Source organism: Xyrauchen texanus, chromosome 29 (genome assembly GCF_025860055.1).
Source record: "Xyrauchen texanus isolate HMW12.3.18 chromosome 29, RBS_HiC_50CHRs, whole genome shotgun sequence".
NCBI lineage: Eukaryota > Metazoa > Chordata > Actinopteri > Cypriniformes > Catostomidae > Xyrauchen > Xyrauchen texanus.
Window position 1 is genome coordinate 33,437,359 of NC_068304.1, and position 22,098 is coordinate 33,459,456.

Consider the following 22,098-nt stretch of genomic DNA (forward strand, 5'->3'; position numbering starts at 1 on the left):
TAATGAGATATGGATGTGGTTTGGTTTTTCAGGGAAGCACTGTGAGATATATAAGGATCCCTGTCTGAAGCTGAGGTGCCAGAATGATGCACACTGTGAAAGTGGAGGCAGAAATGCATCCTGTGTGTGTCCACCAGGATACATGGGTGAATATCTGTGTTTGTTTTCAGAATAACATACCCATATCTGAATTATGCATGATGACCTACTACATTTGCATAAAGGATTTAGTGCATTTTTAATCGTTTTAGTCAGATGCATTTACATTGTGATTGGACAAATTGTTTGTCAAAATGCAAAACAACCATTTTTATTTCTGATATGATAACTGGATGCCACTAAGACAACATACTGTAGGTGGTAATGAGGCAACAATGTTGTATACTACTGTTTAAACATTTAGTATAGCATATTTCAGACTGTTTCATACACTATTTTTATAAATAGTGGAAAGAATACAGTTTATACTGCCCAGTATGTAATTAGCAGAATGCTAGTATTTCGTTTTGTCCAGTAAGGGAGTTGATGGTACTAGGATTACAGTAATTCTATATTGTCTTTCAAGACACCTTTTTGACTTTTTGTAGGTGAGAACTGTGAGGTGGATGTAAATGAGTGTGAAAGTAATCCCTGTCACCATGGTGGCACCTGCATTGACCAATCAAATGGCTACACCTGTCACTGCCCACCTGGCTGGGTTGGCGGAAGCTGTGAGATCCGTGAGTTCACTTTTTTCTTCTGACCTACAATGGGGTTAAAAATCCACATTGAAAATCTGGAATTGAAAATCTAATCAAAACTGTAATTGAACAGATTTTTGTAGGATTTTGAAAAATATGAAATAGTAAAGATTCTGTAGTATTTCTAGGTCACCAGTAACGTAAGCAAATGTTTTACATTACCTTTATAATTCTTGTACAAAATGTCAGATTTTCTTGTTACAACTGAAATGCACAAGATGCTTTTTGGAACGTTTTAAAATCATACTGGAAAATCGTAGATCAACAAGTTTTGCATAAACTTGTGGGGACAATGCTAGCTTGAGTGCATGCTGCCACTAAATCAAAAGCAGAACATACTAATTACTAAAAAAATATGAAAATCATGTTTTGTGAAGGAGTGATTAAAACACATATACATAAAAAGGGGAATAAAGTGCCCATGGTGTCCTCTGCTGGAGGCAGTTCAGAATCCATAGAGAAAGATCCAAGACACCTAACCGGGAAATATCCACATAACAGACACCTAACCGGGAATCATCCACAGAGCATAAAGGTAGATTATAAAGGGAGAGAAATAAGGAGGGTAACAAGGAAAAAATGAGGAGGGCAGGTGAAAACAGCCAACTAAAAAGCAGACAGATAACAATGCAAATGAGAGGGTGTGGAATCACTGAAGACAAGACAGACATGAATGCACAAGGAATTGAGAAATGGGAGGAGGGTTGAGGAAAGGAATAAGGTCAAAAAGGGAGGCAGCGGGCACTGGGAACTGAACATGCTCATCGACAGCCATGGAAAACTGGACAGGATTATCGACAGTCTCCAGGAACTGGACAGGCTCAGGGAACGGGACAGGCTCAGGGAACAGGACTGACTTGTCCATGACCACAGGTAACTGGACAGGTGGCTCCAGGACTGGAGTGAGGACAGAAGGCTCTAGGATGTAATCCAGGACAGATGGCTCTAGGAAGGGAGCAAGTACAGACGGCTCCAAGACGAGAGTGGAATCGAAAAGGGAAAATCCTCCGTGACCGTGAGCACTGGCAGTGATTGGGTAACACCCTCTGTGCCCATGGGCATGGGCAGAGACTGGGAAACGGCCTCCATGGCTGTGAGTACTGGCAGTGACTGAACAGTATGGGTACTTCTCCTCCTTCTCTTCCAGGTGGTGAGAAGCACTGCTGCAGCCTCCTGGCGGTCAGCAGCAGGCTCCTCCACCTCCTGGCGGTCAGCAGTGGGCTCGGGATGGGAAGGTGCAGCTTGCTTCTCCTCCTCCACTTAGGAGTCTTCGGAGGTCTGGAGACCCCCATCATCAGAGGGGTTAACGGTTGAACTGTTGCTCCTTGGGGGCTGTCCGTAATCGGGTGTGACTCAATGAACACGATGGGTCTGGTAACAAACCCCTCGAACGACAAGACACCCAGGCTTACCATCTCCCAAGCACCCAGGGGACTCTCAAGGCAAGTGTAAAAAAGGTCCTTAATAGAATCCTTTATTTTGTTTTGGTCACACATTATACATACAGTTTTTTTGCATATATACAGTGAAATTTATTAGTTTTCACATATCCCAGCTAAGCTGGGGTCAGAGTGCAGGGTCAGCCATGATACGGCACCCCTGGAGCAGATAGAGTTAAGGGCCTTGCTCAAGGGCCCAACAGTGGCATCTTGGTGGTGCTGGGACTTGAACCCCCAACCTTCTGGTCAGTAACCCTGAGCCTCAACCACTGAGCCACCACTTAAGAGAAGCATTGTTGTAGTTCAGCCTGTTTGCTGTTCACAAGAACTCACCAGCAAAAACCTCACGTTCGCATCCCCCTGATGGTTGGAACGAAGCCAGGTGAGATGGCCTGAACACTCTCTATTGGACCCCTGGGGGCTGGGAGATGGAAAAAGGAAGATGCCCATTGCTACTTCTGAGTCCAAAAAAGGCCAATTTGTTCTGTCAGGCTTTGTGGAGGAAATGGCAGAACTCAAATGTAGAGTAGAGATATGGGCTTTATTAATACAAAAATCTAACAAAAACTAGATGACGGGCTGGGCTGGAGCAGGACTGAAACAGAAAAAACAGGACAGGACAGGACAGGACAGGAACCGTCTGACAGACACCTAACCGGGAAACATCCACAATGAACTGGCATCAGACAGAGCACAAAGGGAGATTATAAAAGGAGAGAAATCAAGTGGGTAACAAGGAAAAAACTAGGAGGGCAGTTGAAAACAATCAACTAATAATCAGACAGATAAAAAGGCAAACGAGAGGGTGGGGTATCACTGAAAACTAGATGAACACAAATGCACATGGAAATGAGAAAATACAAAACCAAGTGCATTCACATATCACAAGACTCTGGCCACAGAGTAAATAAACAAAACCAATCGAAGTGGCTGAATCCAGATACAAGACATAAAACAGACATGGAACACGTACATGTCAGGGCTTTACCACAAAGAAGAAAAACCAAACTAAGGGCAGAATCCTGACAGCAACACCCTAGCAACCACACAGAACATCCTAGCAATTCCCTAACCCACCTAAAGGTAGAAACTCCCAACAACCATTTAGTAACAACTTAGCAACACAAAACAACAACATAGAAGATCAAAGCAACAAGATAGAAACATCCTAGTAACCACTCAGAAAACCCTTGCAACCATGTAGCAACACACTAGCAACTACTTAGCAACACCGTAATAACCACACAGGAGAACTTAGCAACCACATACAGTTATAACATTCTAGCAACCACCCAAAAAATCCTTGCATTGTGGCGGCGAGTTTTGCATGAACATGCTCCAATTACTGTGTATTTTATGATTTTTAAATATTTTTTTCTCCATTTTGTTCATTTTCCTCACTACCTTTCTTTAATTTTCTTTATCCTAAATAATACTCTTTATTCACTACTATTCTATAAACATGCTCTCTCTCTCTCTCTCTCTCTCTCAGATCTGCAGTGGAAGATGGCTCAGCCTGTGGACTCACTGACTAACATGCCACGTCACTCTTTGTATATAATTATCGGTGCTCTGTGCGTTGCTTTCGTCCTGATGCTGATCATCCTCATCGTTGGCATCTGTCGTATCAGCCGTATCGAGTACCAGGGCTCGTCCCGTCATGCCTACCAGGAGTTTTACAACTGCCGCAGTATTGATAGCGAGTTTAGTAATGCTATCGCCTCCATTCGCCATGCAAGGTACACCGTATTCCTATGCATCTCTTGAACACCCAGTATATTTAATTGTTTTTGGAGGCTGTAGTTTGTTACACTTATTAACCAAAAGTGAAAAATGTGTTATCATTTACTCACTCTCAAGTAATTCCAATCCCTTATGAGTTTCTTCCATGGAACACAAAAGGAGATAATTTGGAGAATGTTCACAGCCAGAAAATTACTTTTGGTGGGCCTCAATAAAAACAGATGGGCAAAATCTTTTGAAAAAAAAAAAGCTTTTATTTAAAAAAAAAAAAAGCTTTTTAATTGCTAACTGTATATCTTGTGACACGGCAAGTTTGAAATCATACAGGTTTGGAACAATATGGGAGTGAGTAAATGATGACAGAATTTCAATTTTTGGGTACACTGTCTATTTACGCAAGCATGAATATCTTGCAGGAATTTAGACTTTTGTTTCTGTGTGTGGATGCATGTGTTACAGGTTTGGGAAGAAATCTAGACCTGCAATGTATGATGCGACTCCCATCAGCTATGAAGATTACAGCCCAGATGACAAGCCCCTGGTCGCACTCATTAAAACAAAAGATTTGTGAAGCAATACATCTGCACACTCACACATGTACACCACACATACTGTACACACAGTCACTGTTCCAGCCTTTGTAACGAGCCAATCATTCAGTATTAATTTCCAAGTAATAGGTTAAAAAATTAACAAACCATAAAGAAACTTTTGAATTTGTCATATTTTACCATTGTAACCCATAAAGATTTTAATTCATTTCAAGCACTTGGTGTGCTGCAAACAATTAGTGTTTAATGGGTCAGTCACAGACAAATGTGCTTTGTTTGCAGACGTAAACATTTTGTGGACTGTGAGTAGATGAATAAGCTACATTTTAAAATATGTGTTTGAGGGGGGTATTTAACTTAACCTCCCTCCATCTAGACTTTGATTACAAATATGATAGCAACAGATATGATAACTGTAGAATTAGAAATAATAGAGCTCTCTTCATAGTGCAGTTATACTGTAACTTTACAAAGAAAAAGAAAAACTAAGAATAACAAAAGATAAGATGACGTAGGTTGCCGGTGCAACTGGTAAATGGAAAGGATCAATGGTTCCGGCATTACTCTGTGGAAAGGATCAATGGTTCCGGCATTACTCTGTAACCATATGTACATTGTTGGTTGCTGTTTATTTCTTATTATTCATTGCAGTCTATTTTGTGTCATTATCTTGGTGGTAGCCAAGTCTTGAGATACCACTGCTATTGTGAATGTAGCACAAAAAAGTGTTTTTAAAGTTATATTAAATTGTGTCATTTCACTCCGTAAGTAATAAAACAGACATTCTGATATATATTTCATATTGTTTTAAAGAACTTAACCCAAAAATGAAAATTCTCTCTTGATTTACTCGCCCTCATGCGTTCCCAGATGTGTATGATTTTCTTTCTTCTGCCAAACACAAAGATTTTTAGACGAATATCTCAGCACTATTGTTCCATATAATGCTAGTGAATGACCAAATTGAATGATGACCAAAAAACTAAATAAAATAACAAACAAAGGGAGAATTAAATCCGTAATCCATAAGACTCCAGTGGTTTTATCCATGTCTTCTAAAACTATCCAGTCGATTTGTGGTGCGAACAGACCAAAATAAAACTCCCTTTTCAGTATAAATCTCCTTAGAGATCAGGACTTTTAAGCTTGATTACACTTCCTAGCGCTATCTAAGAAAGGAGTTACATTTTGGTTTGTTCACACCCATAACCAATTAAATCACTTTAGAAGACATGGATTTAGCCACTGTAAAAGTATGGATCACTTTTACAATGCCATTGTGCTTTTTCTTTTTTTTTTTTTGGTCACCATTCACTTGCATTGTGTGGACCTATAGAGCTGAAATATTCTTCTAAAAATCTTTGTTTGCGTTCAGCAGAAGAAAAAAGTCATACACATCTGGGATGGCTGGGTGAGTAAATTATGAGAGATTTTTCATTTTTGTGTGAACTAATTCTTTAAAGGGATAGTTCACCCCAAAAATACAAATTTTGTCATCATTAACTGACCCTCATATTGTTCAAAAACCATATGACTTTCTTCTGTGGAACACAAACATAGATAGAGTATCATAACAAGTGACTCAGTCTTATTCACCATTCAAATTCATTATATTGAAAAAAGATACAATGAGAGTGAATGGTGATTGAGGCTATAATTTTGCCTACCATCTACTTTTGTCTTTATTGGTAGAAAGTCCTACAGGTTTGGAACAACATGTGGTTGTATAAAAAAAATTGTGTGGACTATCCCTTTAACTGAAAATGTCACCTCTGACATCTGTTCTAATACATCCGAAAACCTCCTTGAAAAATTGCTAAATAAATTATCTAAGAAGGACAAAAGAAGTATCCCAAAACAAAGCAAAAACTAAGCATTAAGCATATGAAAATACATTTAAATTACTATGTAAGAATTTCACAATGGGTGAGAAGCAGGGAAAATTCAAAAAATAAAATTGTTGCCTGTGTAATGGATGTTTTAGATGAACAAATGTAAACGGGGCGCTGAAAAAACAAGAAACTTTGGAACTTCTCATGTAATCTGTGTGATATGTTTGTTAGTGCTGAGATGGGTTTAAAAATAGCATCCAAGAATGAGCTTGCCTTCCTCATTAATCTCTATTCAGACATTAGTGAGCTCATGGTAAGAGTATTGCATGAAAAGCGGTGTCTCAGCCAGGCCTTGCAGTCTGGGTTAAGGCCCAGGTGTATTTCTACCGTGTGCTTCTGGTGTTCCTGCAGTGAGTTCCAACTCTCTCTCGCTCTTTTTTTTCTCTTCATGTGCATCTGGCTGGAGTGGTACTCATAGGATGTTTTCATTCTTCCCATTTACTATTTCCCTATCTTTCCTCCATATCTGCTGTTACTGATTGTATTGCTCTGGTTATCCTCTTGCTTAGTATAGACAGGTAAGAGTTTCCCCTGGCAACTAATCTGAGACCAGTTTTTGCTGTTTGCCTTTTTTCAATGCCTGAAATAAAAGGAATTATTCACCAAAAGAGAAATGTGAAAATGTTATCATCATTAAGGTCCTGCTCACCCTCCAAACCATTTAAAACCTTTTTTATTATTGTAGCTTCTTTTTTATACAATGGAATTGATTGTTCATTAAAGAGGTTAGTCCATGCACTTCTTGTTAAACCATACAATAGTTTAAATGAGGAACAGACTGAAATGTAAGTTATTTGCCGAAAACCTGCCCCTCATCTGTAGCTCTCAAATCTCATTTGTGCTTGAGCACTTTCAAAATTAGCGCAGCAAAATGTATTGTGCCATGTTTGATGTTTGTAAAACAACCTTGGTTCTCACGTGACTAGTGAACGTTCACAACATGTTTGCATTGAATACAATCGTACTTTCCTATAAACTTCATTGTATGGAGAGGGGAAAAAAGCAGCTTGGACATTTTCAAAAATGGGCGTGAATATAGAATAACAGAATTTTCACTTTTGATGAACTATTTCTTTAAGGCTATGGGTGTTAAAAACTGGTCCAGGATTAGTTCTAAAGGGAAGCTTCTATCCAAAGCACTGTTTTTGTTAGATAAATAATTACACCCAATTGGTTATACAGTACAGTATACAGTATGATGTACTAATAAAAGTTAACGTGAAAGCCTAAAGCCTCTATATTTCTTGCAGGTTTTCAATGTGTATATAATAAAAATATTCTTTTGATTCTAAATAAACCTAGAGATATAATCAACTTTAAAACTACAAATCACAAATGTTACTCTGAATTATATCTTGGTGGTATTGTATGTTGTGGCTTTGTGCATGTATTGAAGAAGATATTTACTTTTAGATAGAAGAGGACTATTCTGTAACTTTGTATCACAGAGAACAAGATGTTCTGGAAGATACCACACATATCATACATTTGTAAAAGCATTTTGTGTTGCAATTGTGTCTCATGTCTCAGATGAGAAACACACGCACTGATGCAGACAGTAAGCCTACAGGGAGGATGCGTTTTCCTTTTGACTGTCTGCACATGGAGTGTCCCCCGCTGGCTGTGCCCATATAAGGATTTCAGACAGTGTCCTAAACCCTTCAATGACCTTGTGTGGCTTCCAGATGTTCTGAGAGTAAACATCTGTAAAATTGGTGGGCTGTGACGACACTCTGGCCACTCAGATTTCAAAAATATGCATGAAAGGGAAGACTTTCATTGGCTTTGACCTCCAAGAGAGAGGAAGTGTGCTCTAAAGCACAATAATAGTAATTGACCCTTGTGTTTGCTGTAATTCTATAATGATATCTACAATAAACACTTTCTACCTGTAGCAGAATGGAGATACCATACTTTCTGTTGCAATTTTAAAACATTACATCTTGTAATGTATCCAGGCTATGCAATTATGGGATTAACTCAAGTACAAGCATTAAAAAATTCATTGTGCACTTTAAACATTTTACAAGGCAACCCTAGACTACACTACTGACATTCGCCTACATAGAATAACTGGATGACCTACTATATTTGCCCATATAGTATACAAAACATTACAATGCAAGGAATACATGCAATATGCTCAACTTAACCTTCCATTCCCAGTGTAACACGTGAACTTTACGATCCACCACATTTTTTAACATCTTTTTCTTTAATTAATATTGGTTGGACTGGCAAGATTTCAGACATGTTCATACAAAATTAAATTGCAAAATTGCAGTTTTTATTTCCGAGATAACCTAACAAGGTCATGTGAAAACAATTTAGCATACTACTGTTTGAAATGTTTAACATTCCATATTTGGGACTGTTTCACATACCAGTACTTTTTGGAATGAGTAGGGAGTAGGCCTATCCACCTTATTTTGCAATGCAGAATTAAGTAGCAGCTGCATTGCCAGTCAAATGTGAGAAAGTTCTGCTGGCATTGACCGCAGTTTAAATAACTAGAAGGTTATAACACCAGAGTTGGTGATCTGGGCTTATAAACTATCGCACAACCACAGGATGTACAGCAGAATTATGTCCAAATGTCAAATCATTTTCTAACAGCATTTATAGTAAAAAAAACATTAACTTCGGGACATTTAAGCATTGTCATGTGCTTGTCCTCCAGACAAATAAATTGGTCATTCGCTTGTCTGTGTAAAAAGGTTACTTATCCAGACAGAAAAAGGACATTTAAGTCACATGCTTAACTGACATGTAAAAGATTATGTTGTATATTTTTCTAAAATTATGACTGATGCCTAACCTAATAGTGTAGCCTACCTATGCAATTAAATCACTTCTTTGTGACAAAAATGTAAACTGCACTGGGTAGGGGATGATGCTGTTGTCATATGATAATTATTTTATGTTACATATGGTAGTCAAATAAAGGAAAGCCTCCATTGCCATCATTAGCAGCAGGGATGCTCATAGTTTTATGGAACGAGATCTACTTTTTCATCATGTTATTGCATCAAGATCTAACATGTACAATAAAGGCTATACATGATCACAATATCAACATTTCAATAGTCGGTAGTGAAATTTTATGATTCTCGATACCAGCTTCAAAACCACATCAAATAATAACACTAATTAATTTGTTAATTATGGAACAAAGGTTTCAAGTTCTTAAGTAATTGTTCAAGAATAGTAAACAGTCAGTAATAAAATAACACTAAAAAAAAATCCAGTGCTTTTTTTAACAGCTATAAAAGTTTTTAACAGCAGTAGATTATCGAGTATTCAAGGAAACATTTAGAATGAAATGCAACATAAAACTACTACTGGTCTTGTCTCCATGTAAACTCTGTTCATATGTACATGCATAACCTCTGATGATGCCTTTATTCATATATTTACAAAGGCGATGTTTCATAAGCCATGCTGAATGCGAGATCTGCGTGCTTGTTTACTATGCACCGCTAAGAACTTGAGAATGCTCTCTGACAAGAATGGAGAGTAAAATGCGTTTATTATTTTGCTAAGATAATAAACAGTTTTGGCAGTGGCGGGCCATGCATTATAAGTCCGGGCCTTCAGTGTGATTCGTGCCATTGAGAAAACACAGTTTCACAAAGAATAAGACACCCTATGCCTTTGGGCATCATACATTATGTCGCAGCTAACTAGTAATACCAACTGACATTTTAAAAACATGTCCACGCACAAAAGCCAAAACTTTCAACGACACTTCATGCTCAAGCAAGCCTAATTTTAACTGCAGCATGACTGTTTTGTGAAAAAAACGTCTCCCGAACAGACATTCAAAAATCATAATTTCTCATATGAATCTACCAAGGAGGTCCATAATACCTGGAAAAAAATCTATCTAATAATATTTGCTATTTAAATGTTGCTTGCAATAAATTTCATTTCGTCAGGGTACACGGTTATGCGGCATTCTATTCAAGTTGGATGAGGGATGTTCCCACTTGATATCTCTGACCATAAATGCATTCCTTTCCCCGATATTCGGAACTGCAACGCTCCCGTTAGCTTAGCAGGGATTTGATTCTCATTAGAGATGTCTCCTAGCAACCCAACTGACAAGCAATGCTGCAGCGCTAGCATTTGTGCTTCAGGTGTATGATTATCAAAAGAGATTATAATGCTTGATACACGTGTTTCTGCAAGCATTAGTTAAACAAGCTTTAATATCATGTAATGTGGAAAGAACTCGATATTAATTAATAAAGTGAATGTTTATCACTTACTTTGTATCTCTCCCTGAGTGTCGACATGTTTGTGTGACATCATGCCCCTGCATTATGGCGAAATTGGAGTTGAGAATTTCTGCATGAGCCTACGAGTTGCAATTCTGACTTAAAGATGCTTTCATTGCACTTTTCTAGTAGGAAGTTGTAAAATCCGACTTTCGAGTTGAATGAAACGCAGCACTACTTTTCAAAACCTGATCCAACACTGAATGCTCAAGCGGCCTAATTTACATTTAGAAAACTCCTGATGTTGCTATAACAATGCAAAAAGCACTTACCAATTTACTTGAAGTGAAAATAAGTCCTCCTTTCCTGTTTAATAAATTAAGCAATCACACGGTCCTGCAGAACATCTCATGTTCTTTCACAAGGATCTCTTTCTCAATGGCAAAACCAGCAGTGATTACAGCCGACTCTTCAGCAAGATCTTGCGCTCTTCGCTTTCAAATTACATACATCACTTAAAGCGTGATTGCGTAACTCAAGGTCTGCTAGAAGGCCTAGACTGGGACATATCCTAAATAACACACCCACCAAGAACAAATAAATCAATCTGATTGGCTGATGAATCTGACAATCTGACTTAAGTTGTCCATTCATTTGTACTGTTGAGGGATTCTGAATTCTGATTCTTCATTTTCAGGCATGTGATTTGTGAAACAGTTGTCTCACTTCGCTTGTAAGCATCAAGGAATAAATTCTGACAGGACAAACTTTTTGTTTTCTCTATTTGTTTGTAGATTAATTCATAGTGTAAAGCCATTTAAATGTGATCAAAAATGTGATTGAGAATAAAAGGATGAAACTTATTTATTTATTTGGCATGTTAGGCCAGCAGATAAGGCTTTGCTGGCCCTGAGAAATTGCCACTGTGTTTTTGTGCAAATAAAGTTGAAGCAGTATTTTCCTGGCATCTTTCTTCTCTCTGCTGGTTGTGTAAAGTTTGTGGAGGAATTTCAGATAGCGCCCAGGACTGTCCGTGTCAGTGTCTGATTTCATTCATTCTTCCAGTGAAACAGCGTGTGATTAAACAATGGCAAAATGCGATAAACTGTAAAACTATATGCACTCAAAACCAATGAGTTTATGAAAATCGTAATTAATGACAATAATATGTTGACGTTTATTGCCAGCCTGTAATATAAAGCTGCATAATGTAGTATTTTTGCATAGCTAAAATAGCTGGAAGAGGCTTATACTGGAACTGGTCCACATTCAATGTTGCTTATGGTGGCGCCCTAGTTTTGCTGAAAATTAAGGTGGATACTGTGTACAACACAGTAAGCAAGTATTCCAATTCTAACATAGCACAGCTCCTTTAAATATACCCTCAGAACTGCAATAGTGTGGGCTAAGCAGCTATAGTGGTAAAACGGCTTGTAAATCCTAAAATACTTGAAACAACATTTATAAATACATGGGGTCAATCTCTGACAACATGTAAGTGTCACTGAAACACCCGCCTCATGGAGTAACCAGCTGGTTTGAAATCCTATACTTGGTTAAAAAAAATGCATCTGTACTATATCAGAACGATCAAAGACACACAAAATGCCGTTTTCATCTATTCAGTCTAACAATACAACGATTAGATGCACTCAACTGGAATCGAGCGTTTGCAGTTATACAGCATCCCACAGTCGCCCTCTGCCGGTCACTTTGAGAACAATCTCAGTTGAAAGGGGCGGAGGACAGAGAGGGGCAGAGAAACGGGAGAGAGAAAGAAAGAAAAGAGTCTGAGCGTGTTTTTGCAGGCGGAGTTTCGTCCTTGCGCACCGTTGGAATTCACTGTCTCCGTGTGTTTTTTCTCCGGGTTGCTGGAGGAGAGAGAAGGAGCGATAAAGCGCCGACAGCGAGCAGATGTTATAGCTGGACCATCCCTCTGCCACAAGCAAGCTGTTTCCAAACTGAGATTCGAGCTTATAGACAATTACAATGTGGCAGCCTGCGTCGGAGCGATTGCAGGTAAGACTGGATGGCTTTTTGCTGATACATAATATGAGTAAGAAATGCTTTAGTTATCTGTCGTGCATTTTTGAATCAAGCACACAAGCTTCTCATTAAGCTAACCATTGAATCTCCATTTATTGCTCACACAAACTGAAACGGCCGGGGATCAATTGCGATTTCTCTGTAACTGTAAGTTCGTATTCCTCCACCTCGCTGTCCAGCAGCTAGGAACATGAACATAAAATATAACTTATGTTATATGCTGATTTTTTAAATTATTGCCCCTATGTATATGTCTGTATGACCCAAGGCCATTTCACACCATTAACTGGCCTTGGGTCTGGAACGACTTAGTCATGCGGGAAACTTGCAGCAGTGGCCTTGCTAGAGATAATAGTGCGTAAATTCTTTTAAAATTGTTGGTTTATACTCGTAGGGACTGTACTACGGCACGTCAAGTTAAATTAGTTCAACTTTTATGAACGTTTCTCTTTGTGTCCTGTGTGAACGCCCCTGATGCCGGTTTTATAAACGGCACAGCTGTTGACAAGCTGTGCGTCTTGATTTTTATATCTGTGTTGGGCAGCGACATTGGCCTCCAATTCCCGTGCATTATAGTATTTAGCCTAATTTCAACTGACAGTCGATTCAGATAATTGGTCGTGAAATAGTTACCTGTAAATCTCTTAAAAAAACCCAGTTCATGTCAAGTATTGTTATCTCCAGAGGTGCTGGGCTTCACGTCTCCACTGTTTGTAATATTATCCAGATGTGGAGAGGGACATGCTTTGCCAGATTAACTTGCACAATCCTTCCTCACAGAGTTTGGCAAGGAGACAGTGATTAAACAGCATAGTAAATGTTTTGAAAGCTATTTCAAGTGATTTGATAAACATAATTTTCTCTAATGCAGCAAAATGGTGGAATGAAAACACTATAAATGATTTAAAAGCATGTAATGACAACAAGAGTTTATTAAAGGAATACTTCACCCAACAATTACATTTTTCTCATAATTTACTCACCCACATGTCATTCCAGATGTGTATGACTTTCTTTCTTCTGCAGAACACAAACTGATTTTTAGGCAAATATCTAAGCTCTTAAAGTTCATACAATTTTTATGATTGGTGATCAAAACTTTGAAGGAATAAAAGCACATAAATACAGCATAAAAGTAATATTTAAGGCTCAAGTGGTTTAATCCATATCTTCTGTGGTGATCCAATCTGTTTTGGGTAAGAACAGACCAAAATGTAACTGCCAATGCAGTCTCTAGGCACATTCATGATCTCAACCTTGATTACACGTCCTAGTGCTTGACACATGCACAGAGCTCTAGATGGTGCTAGGAAGTGTAATCAAGCTTAAAACCATGATCACCATGGAGACTGCTGATGTCAAGATTTATAGTAAAAAAGCAGTTACAGTTTGTTCTGTTCTCACCCAAAACCGATTTTATCGCTTCAGAAGATTGCTTTAGATTAAATTATGGGAGTCATATGGATTACTTTTATGATCCCTTTATGTGTTTTTTGGAGCTTCAAAGTTTTAGTCATCATTTACTTGCATTTTATGGACCTACAGAACTGAGATATTCTTATTAAAATCTTAATTTGTGCAATACACATTTTTGGGTGAACTATTCCTTTAATCTGTAGGTACCATAGTTCCATGCAAACTGGGCTAAAGATTAAAACAAATCCTTACTGAAGTAATCCAAAAGATTACAACCTAATTTAATCACCTCAAGTTCATTAGTTATACACCATATATGTATGGTTTGATAGAATTTTGTGGTATTTCACATATTTGTATATTGTTTGAAATGGCCTATTCCTTATTAGACCATCATCCATGGCCTCTGTCCATTGAAGTCTCTGTTTTCAGTTTTACAGCGTTAAAACATAATATATAGGTGTGAGCATGTTTTTGAAATACTTGCTGTCATAAATAAATCAGTGTTGAAAACACGATTTGCAAAAATTTCAGTTTGTGTACATCCTCGTGCATACATGACACATCATCCTAGCAGAACCACAACATATTTTTCTTATTTGTTTTTTCCTGTGAATTAAAAGCAAAATGTGTTTTTATTGTCTGATATAGGCCATTTTAAGGGCATTTTTAGACCTGTAGACCATTTGCTTTGTTCCGAAAGGGGGACTTAATTGTTATGATGTTGCGTTTTCTTCTTGGTTCGGTACGCTTTTACAAGGCAACATTTCAAAACGGACCAAAACTATGTCAATAAAAATCACATGTGTGCAAGCTGTCCACTTATATGTCACTATGTTTGTTCGCAGATCCAGAATTAAACTCATCCATTGATATACCGGTTAAAATTATATGCCTGTATAATTTGTCAACCAATACAAATTTTTGAGAATTTTCGAGCGTCGCCAGTTAGAAGTTGTGCTCCAAATACAAATTATCTGTCACTCAGATGGATATGAGTTGTAAAGTTTCTGCCATGGTTATCTTTATCCGGCATTAGTTGCTTTTACATTATTTCACCATTGAAACGTGCCTGTTCTCACAGATCTCTCCCTCTCTCGCACATACACACACACTGTGTAAAGCTGTGTAAAAATATTTCTTATTATTCAGAAAGCTGCAAACGCTGTCCTACACATGATCAATAAAGCTATATACACATTTTGATGATGAATTACAGAGAAGTGCTGATCTACAGATGTCTTCTCCAAAGATCCCTCAATTATGTTTATGGTTTTTATAGGGACATTGTTTGGTTCGTTGGTCCATTGGGTTGGTTTGCATTCTCACCACAGGCAGACTACTACAGATTTCGTTTGTGCGATTATATGACGGCAAAATGCAGCGATTATATTATATAAGTAAGTGCATGTGTGGACGTGACAGCCCATTCTCTCTGAGAGCTGTTTGCCCATTTTCTACACCGCTAATAAAAAGATGACCAGTCAGTCTCAGTTTAGGGAGTGGCACGTGTGGTCATGTCATGTGAGTTTCCGGTGTGCAGCGTGGAGATAGATGCCAAGTAGACCGACACTGAACTGGTGGCCAGAAAAAATAACACAGATCATAGCTTGGCGATATATCTGTATTTCATCCTTAATTAAAGTTCATATAATACGGGAGCGTGCCATGTAAATAAACACAAACTCCAAAACTGTCATTCTGGGTGCGATCAGAGCCGCTTCAACCAGTCGTGGAACAGACACAATCTGAGCGGGAGTCGAGACTGGGAGAGATATAAAGTTCTGCCGGGTGATGTGCACTCTAACACGGAGACGCTCGTCTCTCACCCCCGCTGTCTGCAGCGCAACGTGTAGCATCATTGATGAGATCATCATGATAAGATCAATCTTATGTGAAAAATAACACTAAAATGACAACAACAATAAAATGTGTGTGTGTGTGTGTATATATATATATATATTGGTTTTGTATAGACAAGATTCACAAATGCTTATCAATAATACTCTTATGGCTAAAATGTTTACAGTGTTCCGTGGCTAAAATATCAATATGACTAAATGTTACTAAAATATGACTAAAATGTCAACAGTTTTCATTGACTAAAACTACATTAAGAAGCCCAGTAAGCCAAAAAAAACAAAGCACTATTACAGATGTGTTTGCGAGTGTCACGCCATATGACAAGTCTTCACAGAGATATAAAGAGACATGATGCACCATTGGCAAAGTGGGATTTCAGAAAATGATCCACACACTGGACAAGAGGTACCAGCGATAAGTAGACCTTTTTAGAAAGAGGATTTGGAAATACCAGTTGGTCATTTAAAAAAAAATAAACACAACAACAACAACAGTTTTAGTGGTTTGAGTGAACCACACTTTTATATCCAGTTTCCTTTTCAAAAGAGTTTATAGAAAGTACATGTTACATCCTGCTTAAATGTCCCTGTTTGTTTGGACAATCTTATTTTCATGAAAATTTGTATGTTCTTATTTATTGTTCCATTTTATTTAGGCGTAATATTGAGACAAATTTTGCAGTAATGCAAAGATGTTATTATTTAATTTTGTAAAAATATTATTTTAGTTTGAAAACACTGCATTTATAGGTGTTGATGTTGCTAGTTTGTATGTTTTGAGTTGAGAAATACACATTTTAGCATTATCAGTAATCTATTTGTGCATTTTCCTTGATAACAAGCAAGTTGACTCATGTTACCATTTGTTTATTATATCGCAATCGCATATTGCAATATTAGCCTCAATAATTGCAATATGACATTTCCCCCAAATCATGCAGTTATAATCAGATGAACATACAGTATCTCTTTACTGTTATACATTTAGTTTTTCTGAGGCCTTGAGACAAACCTTCACTTAGTCTACTTTAGATCACCCTCACACTCTTCTAAATCTAAAAAAAATACAGTACGTTCTGCCCAACATTATCTTACCTAATCTTAGTATCAATGCCCTTTTCACACGTCCATATTCAGTAAATTTTCCCGATGATTTTTAATCTATATCGCCTTTTTCAGATATAAATAGGGTTATACTCGTTGCTCAATAGTCTTTGTCTCAACATTCAAATTTTCTCAACACAATGTAAGTAAATTGTAAGTGGCAGGCTCCAATTTAATTTCCTCTAACATGTTTTCGAAAAAGGGACTTTCTACCACATTAAGCGGCTGCAAAACTAAATTTAGCTACATAATTTGATACGTTTTTCCTAGGGTTCAGCGCTTACAAAATTGTAGGTTGTACATGTTTGTTGCCTGTTGCTGTGCATCCCTGCCATTCGCCATTATATCTGTTCATATAGGATATTTGACATCAACCCAGAATCTGAAATGACTTCAAACTTCGCTTCTTTTGCCCTTCCCCCTAAACTCTTCAATTGGTTTATCCACCATAACATAACATTATCCACAACGAAACACTATGCAAAACACCAGCTGGGCAAATGTAGGGGTGAGAGAGTTGACAAATAACTTAGTATTAAGTACAGTATATGTTACATCACCCCCTTGTGGTCTCCCAAATATATTACGCCAGACTACTTTAAATGAAAGGTCAACTGAATGTGAATTGGAAAGCACACAAATTAGGCCTCTAACTTAAATGTCGTCTTCATGTGCCAATGCCTCAAAATGTATTGAGAAAATAATGTTCTGATCAATAATCGATGTATCGATATATTATGTCATGCATACTTAGTACCATAGATCAGACTTACCAAGGGCATTTATCTGGTTATTATTAGGAGACAATATTGATTTGATATCAATACTTGATATCAATACTCCAATAGTGATCACAAAACAACACACAACCAAGACTTGGATTCGTGACCTAGGCATGGTACAGTTCAGTTATACGAATGCAACCCTAGTGGGCACTGGCCTCAAGACAATGAATTGAAACAAGACCTTATTTTCAACCCTTTAATTTTCTACTCGCATACACTGATTCTTTCTCAACACACATTTCTCAGAATGCTGTGAAGCACTCTCACTGTGTCCGCTGCATTGTAACCATGACTACTAGCAGTCTCTCTCTTTGTGGTGTTTCCACGGTAACAGGCATAGCTGTGTTGATGGCGATGCTCAGTCTCATTCTATTCTCTCCCTTTCTGTGATATGAAACCGTTCTGGTGAATTCTGTTATTCCTTTAGCTGTTATTGAGATCCAAATCTGATCTTTTTAGCAAGGATAATCCTTGTTTGTTTTATTGCAATGGTGAAGCCACTCATTGATAATGACGTGTATATGCTTTGAAGAAAAATCCTATGTTTGTTGTGTTTGATACATGGTTTTGTGTATTTGTAAAACTGTTGTAAATATGTGACGGTTAGTGAAGTGATTTAGGTAGCTCACATAAAGGGTTTTACTTTGGGCTGCCACTCACTGCCTTGCTGAAAAGACTAACATAGCTGTTCAAGTAAATTATGACAGAATTTTCATTTTTGGGTGAACTATTCCTTCAACCATTGGTCAAGCAGCTTCAACAGAATGACCATGTTGGCGGACCAGCTTCACCAACACCAGCATAAACAAGCCTTGACCAGCATGGAAATGCATGCTGCTCTAAGCTGGTCATTTGAGCTGGGTCTTAAAATATTTCTTATATTTTTATGTTGCACAATACAAGACAGCAGAAAAATGGCTTACATAGCAGATTTTGTGCATATTATGCCCACTGCATAGGTTTATTGGGTGTATGTTGGGAAAAAAAACCTCAAAATAAACTCAGCATTTGTTACAATGGAAGGGACAAGTTTGTTCTTCATTTCTATATGCGTGCATCTATTACTTAGTCAGCATTTGATTCTGCCAATGCTTAAATTTCATATCCCCTTTCCTTAAAGTGTGACACGCTTCTAAAATCAGTGTTTATGCAGAAAGATGTATAGATGTTCAGTATTTTTTAGAGTTGACACTTAAAAACTATGTTTCCAATTTAACAGTTTTTCATATGTTGGTAAATTTCTACCTAAAGTATGTTGTTAACTGCATGTTCTATTGCAACATTCCACATTGGTCATGTTTAATGAACTGAAGTGAACCCATACTCAAAGTTTAATGCACTCTTTCTGTAGTGTGTTTGGATGGAGAGGAGGGATTTGGGCTTGCCATGTGCTGGCCCGTGTAAGGAAACACTTGTATGAAGAATGTGTTTTGAATGTTCTTTAAGGGATTAATTGATAACTGCAGTACAATACAGCCTATTCTATTACAACTCCCAGTTTCCAAGAATATCATTTGGTTTCAACTTGGTTTTAGTGTGGTGCAATTGTATGTTGAGTGAGTTTGAGGGTAAACCACAGATGCCTGTCTGTCATTAGCTTCTTTAGTGTTTGGGAATACTCTCCCACAACTTTCACAGAGAGATGATTGTGTTGGGGTGTGTATGTGTCTGAAAAATATGTAAATAAATCAAGGTCTTTAAAATGTGTGGATTTATTTACACTTAACCAGTGTGTGTTTTTATTTGTGTGTGTGAGTGGTTGGTTTAATAGCTTCTGTGCATCATTGCTAGTTGACATTGATTTGTGTTTTGATGAATGTGGGTGGGGCCATCATTACCTTTAAAGTAATGTTCTGGTTTCAATACAAGTGAAGTTCTATCAACAGCATTTGTGGCATAATATTGATTACCACAAAAAATTATTATGACTCATCCCTCAAATTGTTTTGTTTGAGCAAAAATCACGTGTAATAAGAACATCATGATCACATAGAAATCGGCATCTCCTATCTAGGGCTGAAAAGATTAGCCGACAACATCGGCAATGTCGACAATTAAAATTAAGTCATTAAAACAAATTTTTTACCACTCCACAAATTTAATATTAGCAAACTATAGTCGTTCAAGATTACATCTTTAGGATCTATCTACTTTGTGCATGACGCAACAATTGTTTACAGATTGTTTCACTTTTAATTAACTATATCACAATTCCAGTGGGTCTGAAGTTTACATTCACTATGTTGACTGTGCCTTTAAGCAGCTTGGAAAATTTCAGAAAATAAGCTCAGTTTTTCACAATTCCTGTCATTTAATCATAGAAAACATTCTTTGTCTTAGGTCAGTTAGGATCACTTCTTCCTTACTGAGCAGCCTGTCAGGTTAAGTCGATATAGGACTAGTTTTACTGTGGATATAGATACTTGTCTACTTGTTTCCTCCAGCATTTTCACAAGGTCCTTTGCTGTTGTTCTGGGATTGATTTGCACTTTTCGAACCAAACTACATTCATCTCTAGGAGATAGAATGCGTCTCCTTCCGGAGCAGTACGATGGCTGTGTGGACTCATTGTGTTTATACTTGTGTACTATTGTTTATACAGATGAAAGTGGTACCTTCAGGCATTTGGAAATTTCTCCCAAGGATATATCGGACTTGTGGAGGTCCACAATGTTTTTCTGAGGTCTTGGCTGATTTCTATTGATTTTCCCATGATGTCCAGCAAAGAGGCACTGAGTTTGAAGGTAGGACTTAAAATACATCCAATGGTGCACCTCCAGTTCAGTACACCTCCTATCAGAAGCGTATTGTCTAAAGGCTTGCCATAATTTTCTGGAATTTTCCAAGCTGCTTAAAGGCACACTTAACTTAGTGTATGTAAACTTCTGACCCACTGGAATTGTTGTCAATTAAAAGTGAAACAATCTGTCTGTAAACAATTGTTGGAAAACTTACTTGTGTCATGCACAAAGTAGATGTCCTAAATATCTTGCCAAAACTATAGTTTGCTAATATTAAATCTGTGTATAATATTAAATACTTCAACTGTATCTAACATAATTATATATTTTTCAGCTGGCAGAATTATTAATATTTCTATTCTGGTGTCACCATCGCCCTGTGCTGGGCTGATTTTATTTTGTCTCACTCCATCCCTGGTGGATCTTTTTACACTTTAATGAACAGTACCTTTTGTTAAGTTTTACAAGTATAGAAAATTAACTGTTTTGCATATGTCCTGAAAGTAATAATAATAAATTCAATCTTTTCATGATTCAGGCTTTGTTCAAAGTTTTGTGAGAGTATAGAATTGTGAATTCAGTATACAGTAAATCAGACCAAATCCTTACGCCCTTTATCATTTCTGTTATTTGTTTTGTAATCATATTGTAATAAAATACAGGAAATAAAATTTCAGTATTTATCCGATTAATTTATTAATCGAAGAAATAATCGAAGATTAATCAATTATCAAAATAATCGTTAGTTGCATCCTTAGGAAATACACAGCTCTATTTGTTTTTGTGAGTCTTTACCCATTTTACACAGCAACAAAATACATTTTTGATTTGTTTTTGTTTTGGCTTGTTTTTCAGTAAATATCTAAAAATTCAAGAGTAAGTGTACATTTGGAGCTATACTGCAGAATAATTTTTTTTTATCTGAGAATGTTGAATATAATATAAAAAATTCTAATATTTTTACATTTTTAAAAAACCTTAATAGGTACAAGATACAAAAGATACATTCAGAAGCAGCATATAAGATATTTAGGCTTGCGTTCAGAGAATATATCTTGAATTCAAGTGTATTTTGTCTTTATTACACTGGCAGAATGTGTGAAAAAAAGAACACTTACACAAAAAATGTAGTCTTATATTCAAGATACATTCTCTGAAAGCAGTTCTTAACATTTTATATGTTACTTCTAAAGTCATTATATCATGTTTTAAGGATTTTTAGATATCTTTAAATGGAAAACAAGACAAAAACTCTTGATAACAAACAATAGGATTTTTTGCAGTGAATTATTACTGAATTAAACTTGATAAAAAAATATTTTTTTTCTCTTTAATTCAATGAAGGTCATTTAGGGGTATTTTTGAAACATTATTTGTCCTCTTTATTGTTAGTAATCATGTTTAATATAACCTTTTAATTGTTAGATTAGTTGATTATCAAAATAATCGTTAGTTGCAGCCCTACTCCTATCAATGGGATTTTTAAACTGGAGTCCAAAACTTGCTGCAAGAGAGTGCTAGGTGGTACATGGAAAATAAATATATAAAGTGTAAAAAAT

The 22,098-nt window shown here is 37.0% G+C and overlaps 3 protein-coding genes across 5 annotated transcripts in view; all 3 read left to right on the forward strand.

Annotated features, from left to right (window-relative positions):
- Positions 1–8,222, forward strand: part of LOC127622650 (delta and Notch-like epidermal growth factor-related receptor) — a 41,615-nt gene extending 33,393 nt beyond the window's left edge. The window contains exons 10-13 of the mRNA XM_052096670.1: positions 33–146; positions 588–719; positions 3,672–3,918; positions 4,382–8,222. Of these exons, the coding sequence (XP_051952630.1) occupies positions 33–146; positions 588–719; positions 3,672–3,918; positions 4,382–4,493 (605 nt within the window). The 3' untranslated portion in view covers positions 4,494–8,222. The remainder of the gene's footprint in view (positions 1–32; positions 147–587; positions 720–3,671; positions 3,919–4,381) is intronic.
- Positions 1–22,098, forward strand: part of LOC127622649 (protein Aster-B-like) — a 355,094-nt gene that overhangs the window by 139,094 nt on the left and 193,902 nt on the right. The window lies entirely within an intron of this gene.
- The window catches only part of LOC127622655 (PTB-containing, cubilin and LRP1-interacting protein-like), a 31,646-nt gene continuing 21,923 nt past the window's right edge, over positions 12,376–22,098 (forward strand). The window contains exon 1 of the mRNA XM_052096674.1: positions 12,376–12,604. Within this exon, the coding sequence (XP_051952634.1) occupies positions 12,575–12,604 (30 nt within the window). The 5' untranslated portion in view covers positions 12,376–12,574. The remainder of the gene's footprint in view (positions 12,605–22,098) is intronic.